We start from the raw sequence: 7,912 nt of genomic DNA, 5'->3' as shown, positions 1-7,912 counted from the left end.
TTGAGGCAGACTATGCTTGAGATCTCATGACCACATCTGGCCTAACTTGTACTTCCCTGCCACCAACCCTTTTGTGAACCATCTAGCCCATCATTCCTAAACCAGGCACCGACTGATGTATTGGATTAAAACTCCTAGCTTGGCTGGCTAGGAATGCCAGGAGTTGTAGCTTAACACATAAGGCACTTGATTAGGGAAGCCTAGAATAGTCTGATCTGGGCAACATGAAACTTTTTTTTTTTTTTTTTTTTTTGGCCATTCTGGCTAGTTCTGATGAAGATATTGTCTAACTGCACATTGAGATGCATGTACCTTTGAAATCAAAGATTGCTGGAAATGAATGCAGAACAAGTATAAATAAGACAAGTACATCACACTTTAGTCACTAATACACTTCATTTATTAAAATAGTGGTGGACAGTATTAATAGCTTATTTAAAATAGCTATTTATTGCATTGAACATGGGTGACCAACCTGTGTCAGGACTCACAAGAAGAACCATGGTGCTCCTAGAGAGCAGAACAGCCTGCAGGCGCATCTGAGGTCTTCCCAGTCCTGTGAGCGTTAGGTATGCTGTATCCCTAACCAGCAGTGTTGGCTGGAGATGATGGGAGTTATAGTCCAACACATCAGAAGGATGTCAGGTTGGAAAAAGCTGATTTGTAGCTCAAAGGCAGTCTTACATTCCTGTCTCTCCAGCATTACTCTTCTGTCTTTACCACATCCTGTAAGCTACAGGATAAATCACCCCAAGAGGTGCAGGGGGCTTCCTATATATGTGTAAGCACATCAGAGCAGCTATTTCATACTTGAGACTTAGCTTGTGGCACACTTACCCAGAAGTAGTGCCTTCTGGCAGCTTATGTATGAAGAACCGATTTGTGGACTGCATCTAAGCATGCTAATCCAATGTTCCATGTTTGCTTCGAAGTTCTTATAAAATACATAGGCAAGTTAATATTAGAGATTTCTTTTCAAAATAGCTTACATCCAGTACACTGATCTGTGTGTAATTTGGAACCTCAGTGTTCATGCGAAATCAAGCCACTGAGGCAAACAGATCAGTAACACCACTCATATGGCTTCTTCAGAGAGATCCAGCACAGATAATGTATGACGTGGCTTTAAGATAGCTTGCAATGAGCTTGTTCCAAGGCCATGCGGTAGAGGGGATCTCCTTTTCTTCCCACAGAGATGGAGGTCTTCTCTTGCAAGTCTCCTTCCTGTGAATGCAGAAATTGCCTCTGCTGCCCTTCCACCAGTGGTGGTAATGGCATCTGCCTATACCAACATTTATCAAAATGATGTCAACGTTAAACAATTTAGCAGGGAATTAAATTTTGCTCTCAATCTGAATTAGTATTACTAGCATTTTTGTTGTATAGGTAGCACTTTGTGAAAAGGTTGGTGAGAACCTCTCCTACGTACCTACAGGCAGAATTTGCTTTAAAAGTCAATCTCGGAGGCAAGGAAATATTTCCAACATACAAAAGAACAACAAAGTGCAAAGTCTAAAGCATAAAAGAACACAATTATAGAACTGTTCAAGTTTCGTGTTAACATTCTTTGCATGAATTGCTGTACATACTAGTCATGTGGGAAAGTTTAATAAACATGCTTTAATAAAATATTTAAGACTAAATCTAAGACTTATGGTACAAGAGGCAATATATGTTTGTTCGATAACACTTCTTGTCAAAATAGCTCATGTCTGAACAATACATTATATTTTTACATTAATTACATATTACACTAATGTGTAATGACTTGTACTTAGAAATCCTATTGAAATAGTTATATTTGCATGAACTAGAAATAAAGCTTATTAGCAATTTCAAGTACAACAGTATCAAACTAAATAATATTTAAATGCTCACAGTAATATGTCCACTTTTTTAACGAAGTATTCAGTATTTTAAAAATAAACAGTTTATGTACACTTTCTGTAACATTGGCATTTGTTGATTATAAAAGCAAAGGACACAAATCTGTCAATATGACACATTTTTAGGTTCCACTGATTTCAACATGCATGTCTCTTGCCCTGAGATCAGTGGGCCTTTGTGTGTTTGTGGAAAGCAATTGCACCAAACATTATTCCAAAGCAGCCCCATTTATTTTCATGGGATTTAAAGAGCTACCAGAATGGGTTGACTACTCTTGATTAACAGAGTCTACACTGGCTTCTCCCACTGAATATTCATACATAAAAACTATTTACTTTTGCTACTGTTCTTTTTCTTGCCCCCCCCCTACCCTTTTGCAGCTTGCAACAGACACTCTGCCAAGTGCAAAATTTCAATTCCTGATCAGTGGAAAACTGACTCAGACTCTTATAGTCAGCATAAGATAATTAGTCCTTTTCTTGCAAGGATCTTTCATGCCATTATCAGGAGATTAACCTAGAGATTATCTCCCCTTAATCCTCCACACCCAATTGCTGAATTGCCATGACATGAAACGATTCATAATTTCCTTCTGCCCCTTCATGGCAAAGGAACTAGGGAGGGAAAAGCTGGCAACCCATTTGAGACCCCTTAGTCAACCTCTTAGGAGACATCTTCTCACTGCATTGAGATGACTTCCATTCTGTGCTGGTGGCCTAATTCTGAGTTGTCCAAGCAAGCTCAGTGCGAAAGATTTAGGAATGGACGGCAAATCCTTTCCTGGACTCTTTTCAGGCTCTTGATCCCAAATATTTTATAACCTACCTAAGAATTAACCAGCCAGCATTAATTTATCTGAGTTCAATCCCACCTTTTCTCTTTTAAAGAACTCAAAGCAGTTTACATCATTCTCCTGCTGCTGCTCTCAAGCTCATCCCCACAACAACTCTGTGAGGTAGGCTGGGCTGAGAGCCTGTGTCTGGTCCAAAGCCACCCAGTTGTCTCCAGGGCTGAGTGGGGACTCGAACCCGGATCGTCTGAGTCCTTGTACCACACCCTTACACACTACACCACACTGGCTTTAAAGTGTCTTTCCCCTCTCTCCATCTTGCCTTATAACCTCTTAAAGTTCTGACTCTTTATCATTCTCATTCAGGTAGTATTCATCATCTGTGGTCGTGTCAGAGTCCTCATCTGAATAATGAGCAGGGTCTTTATGTATGTCAGCTGGCTCACTTGGGGATGAGCCTTCTTGTGAAACGTTTCCTTCACCAAAACTTGAGCCCAACTGGACAGATGTGCTTAACGAATAACCCCTTTGCTTTCTCATAAGACTAGAGTCCTTAAGAAGATATGGCCTCCACAGCCTTCCTTCTGTGAGTGACCTCTTTATATTATCTAAGAAAGCCTGTTGTTGTTCTTTCCCAAAAATGCCAAAATCAACAGAGGGGTAAACAATGCGTCTAGAACCAAAGGTCTTACTACTGCCATCACAGGCATCCCAGTTCTCATTTTCATCACATATCAACAATTCTGAATAGGATTTAAACTTCCGACTGTATCTACCACCATCACGTATCAAGCTGTTCCCAGAGGCTAAGTGTTTGTGGGGTTCTTGTGAAAAGGTCGTTTCAGAAAAGTGTCTTTCACGTATTTTGCTGGGATTCAGAACAGTGTCAACACAAGGTAGGTTGGGATTTTTTAACCTGTTTGACTGCTTGATATTTTGATGCTGGTCACATTCTGTAGAGGAAATCGCATTTTGTAGCAAATGGATATTTGACTTGGAATAGTTTTTAATAAGGTTTGAATTAGTTTTGGATGAAACTGGGAAACACAAAGGCTCACCAAAATTACCATCTTTTTTCTTCTGGTTCGCATCTGCATTTTCAGTTCTGGAAAAGGTGGGGTAATTTTCTATACTTTTATCATATACGTGGGAATTACTGCTTAGCTTGGGCACAGTGTCTTTAGGAAATAAGATAGCAGGATTCTGCATGCCCCCATTTTGTTTGGAAGTGGAACAGTCCCTTTTCTGGTTGCACAGGTTTGTAAAAGGTCTCCTGATCTCATTGGCATGCAGTGGAGGAGTTCTGTTAGTTTGTGATTTTTTATCAGCTTTGTCATGCACTGTACCTTCAAATCCATCAGATTGAGAGTTCTGATTCTGGTTCTCATTCCCTATTTGCAGGAATGACCGTGGAATTTGAGGAGAAATCAGCATATTGTGAGACTTGCTTATCTCTAGAGAAGGAGCTTCATTCTGTGAAAATATGTTCCTTACGTGTGGCTTGGTATTCACGCTTTTCTTGCTAGAAAACTTTCTGCTTATTTTGTACATGGCTGCCAATTTGTTTTTAATTGAAGACCTGCCTTTTCTTTTCTCTGTGTCACTAGCTTTATCTTCAGTACAGTCCAAATTAAGTTTGTTTTCAGTTGCTGAATGGTCTGGAAGTTCCTGCCTGGTAGTTGTGAGGTCATCTTTAGAGCTAAGTTTCTGGTTATCTATAGAAGTTCTCACAGGTCTTTGTGAATCTCTGCAAATGTTGTATAGTGACAAATTAGGATTAATCTCTTCTTGTTCAGTTTTTCCACACTCCGAAGCACTTTTATTTGACTGATTTAATGAATTAACTATGGAACCTGCATCTGCTTGTGGTGTTTGGTTCTGGGAATCTGAATGCACCTTGATCTCTGAAATGAAGGCTCGATCGGTGCTATTTCTGACACTTTCATTTCTTGGTTGCAACCCATTTCCCTTTATGAAAATAACATGGCACTTTCGACATGACCTTTCATTGACCTCTGCACTAATCTGCTGTTTGACAACATTTTCTGCAGTACTAATTTTTGCATCTGTTGTGCACTTTCTTTCCTGGTTATTACCAATCGAACAGGAAGGTAGAATATGTGGATTGTTGTTCGCTGTTGATTCAGTAGATGGCTGACAGCATAGAGAGTTTTCTTCTTTAGTGTTCATTGTAGAAGGAGTCACCGGAAGATTGCACAAGGAGATAGTGGCATTTGCAGAGCTCAGTGAGTTGAGGTTTAATGGTGTGTCAGCTGACTGTTCCTTCAGTGGAGAAGAGCACCCGGCAGTATGCACACGCACCAGTGTGTCATTAGTGGTTTTATCCCCTGTTGCACTGAGCTTGGGGATACCCAGAGGACCATCTGATGTTACTCTGTCAGGAAAAGCAAGTGCTGGTGCTTCTCTTGGCATTCTCTTGGCTGCTTCTTTATTATGTACCACACTTGGTGAACAGGAAGCCTGTGAGCGCTCCACTATAGGATTTAGTACACTGGGACTTCCACTATTACCTTCATCTGAAGTGTTTGAGTTCTGCTCAGGAGTGGCAGCCACTTCGCCAGAGGAATCAGCCTTTTCTAAGCTGGAAGGAAAAGCTACAGTTCCTAACTTAACACGCACTTCATATGTCTTTTGAGAGGGCTGAAATTTCTCTGTGACTGGGGAAGAATCCAAGTCCTTCTTGTTATCATCTAGAAAGAGGTTGCACAACATCCTTGAACGTTTCCTTGGTAAGGTATAATAAACTGAAATCAGTTCATGGTATTCTACATGATCTTCCTCTATATTAACTGTAAGGGTGCTAGTGGTTTTGTATTGCTTTAAAGAATTCCCTGCATCTGTTTCCTCACACTCAGAAGGCATAGAAATTTCAGTTTTGTCTGGGTTGCATATAACGGGAACTTTTTCTGAAGTGCTGACAGTTGTATTAGTAGCATGGGAAGAGTCTTGATAGTAGTCTTTAGCTTGTGGGGGTGGATCAGAAGTGATATCTTTGGAAGACGTGCTTAGGGATGAAGAGGCTAGAATTAGTGAAGAGCTTTTATCTTCCTGATTTGAGTAACTGTTTTCTATTCTATCTGATGCAAGTGTTTCTGAGTCTTCTCCCCCTGTTAGCCAGTTTTTGAATGAGAACTGCCTTGGAGGGCGAGATACAGGTTTCTCTGATATAACCGTGCCACCAATACTGGCTGCTTTTCTGTAATAAGTTACAGAAGACTTAGGAGGGCTGCTACTAGGACAGCCACTGATGCTGTTGCTAGTTGCATGTCTAACAAATCTATCATCACTGTGGATGTTTTTAGTACAAGAATCTGATAGTTCACCCTTTGCAGGTATGTCAGACCCTGTGCCGAAAATAGGTGAACAAGTATTAACGGGTGCCTTTCTTGCTGTAAAAGCTCTCAAGGATTCTGACTGGTGTCCCTGTTGATGAGATCGTTGACGAATCGGTGTCCTTGCGCTATTAGTCGTTGACCGAGGGGAAGGTGTGTGATCAAGGTCACTGTTTGCGGTGCAGTCAAATTCATCTTTTTGTCTATTTCTGTTCTGAATGCTTGAAAAAGGAGTGTTTTCAATATCTTTTACTGGAGTTGGTTTGGTCAGCATTTTTGAACTCAGTGAGAGAGGTGGCTTAAGAGATACACTGTCCTGTGGGTCAGCTGCAAAAGAGGTCATGGCAGGAAGCATCTGAGATATGGTTGGAGTATTTCTATACACCTGTCCAGAAACTCGTCTTAATGTCCCTCCTTTAATGTCTCCCCTGTCCATCTTACCTAATTGGTCAGTGCCCCTCACCTCTTCTGAGGCAAATATTTCAAAGTTTTTCTCTGCTTGAGAATGTTTAGCAAAAATATTGGAGGAATTTTGGCTGGCTCCATGTAATAGATTTTGTCTTTGTACTGCATATTCTGTTTGGCACTTAGGATCAGATAATCCAGATCCTGAGATCCTCTGAATACCCTCTGCATGCTTTAAAAGCAATTTGTTTGTTACTTCTTCTGGATGTTCCATGCTACTCATGGACTCTGATAAATGGCTTTGAGCACCACTCTCACATTGCTGAAATCTGTGCTGTTTTGCATGGGCACACTGCCAATTCATCAGATTAGCTGGGATCCTTTTAGAGTCTTTATCAAAGGGAGGCAGGACTTCATCACTGCTACACTGGTGGGCACTGGGCCAAAAAGGCTGCTCATCTGTTCTTCCAGAAGGAAAACTCTTGCGTTTCACCCTGCCGCGAAATGATGAGTACCTGTGGAAGGGTTTCAAACTGTTCCTTTCCAGCTGATGTGATAAATAATTCTCCCAATTATCAAAATACAGAGGGTCTGTGGGTCTGTCAGCAAATATGAAAGGAGGTGTACACGGCACTGCTCTTCTGAAATTAATTTTTGATCTATAAAGTCCATACCTAGTATTCTCCTGTGGACAATATGGATTCATATCTTGAAACATTGGGTCAAACTCCATTAATGACTGTGTCCTAAGAAGACTGTCTGGATATAGTAGACATTCAGCAGACTCCGGTGTGTTCCATACAACAGATGATAAGGGAGCCCGCCTGGGCTGGTGACAGTAGTTCCATTCTGTGAAGTCCCTGTTGCTTTCCAAAGAATGCTGCAGGCTAGCTGTCAAAGACTCATGACGTTCAAGACAAGAGAAAGAACGGCTTCTACTAAAAGTATTACTGGGCATGAAGTCCTTGCGCCCAAATCCACTATTGTGTGGTCCTGAAGGAAACTGCAAGCTTCCTGCTGAGGAATGTCCAAGAGAATGAGCAGAATACCCTCTCTTCAAGGAGGGCCGCCTTGCACTGTAAGGATCTCCAGAGGTGTAGTCTTCTGTAGAGCGCCCTTTTAGGTATGTATCATAAAACACTCTTGGTCTGAAGGGTGTTCTGTATTCTTTGGCTCTCAATGTTCTCTTTCCATTTGACAAAAACATGCTCCGGTCATTTCTCTGCAATCCTCCAAGGAGATTGGCTTGGGATGCACTGGGATAATGACTGGCTTCCAATGCTCTGGAGCCATAGTCAGTCGGAGTCCTCCTCTTCACAGCATTTTGACATTGCTCCTGTGCCAGCTGATCATCAAGACTGCCCAAAACTGGAGGGAGGAATGTGACAGAGAGACAGAGTTATTTTTCATATAAAGTTGGAGACAAATCAGTTATTTGTACCATCAAAGCCTTATACAATCCACACCATATATCAGG

The 7,912-nt window shown here is 41.3% G+C and overlaps 1 protein-coding gene across 1 annotated transcript in view; it reads right to left on the bottom strand.

Moving 5' to 3' along the window:
* Window positions 1-3,010: 3,010 nt before the first annotated feature.
* EXPH5 (exophilin 5) overlaps window positions 3,011-7,912 on the bottom strand; it is a 49,107-nt gene continuing 44,205 nt past the window's right edge. The window contains exon 6 of the mRNA XM_044441809.1: window positions 3,011-7,803. Coding sequence (XP_044297744.1) covers window positions 3,011-7,803 — 4,793 coding nt within the window. The remainder of the gene's footprint in view (window positions 7,804-7,912) is intronic.

Source organism: Varanus komodoensis, unplaced genomic scaffold (genome assembly GCF_004798865.1).
Source record: "Varanus komodoensis strain SLA01 unplaced genomic scaffold, ASM479886v1 scaffold4, whole genome shotgun sequence".
In the NCBI taxonomy this organism is placed as follows: domain Eukaryota; kingdom Metazoa; phylum Chordata; class Lepidosauria; order Squamata; family Varanidae; genus Varanus; species Varanus komodoensis.
Note: the sequence above shows the minus strand (reverse complement) of the source record. Positions and strands in the feature narration are given on the sequence as shown.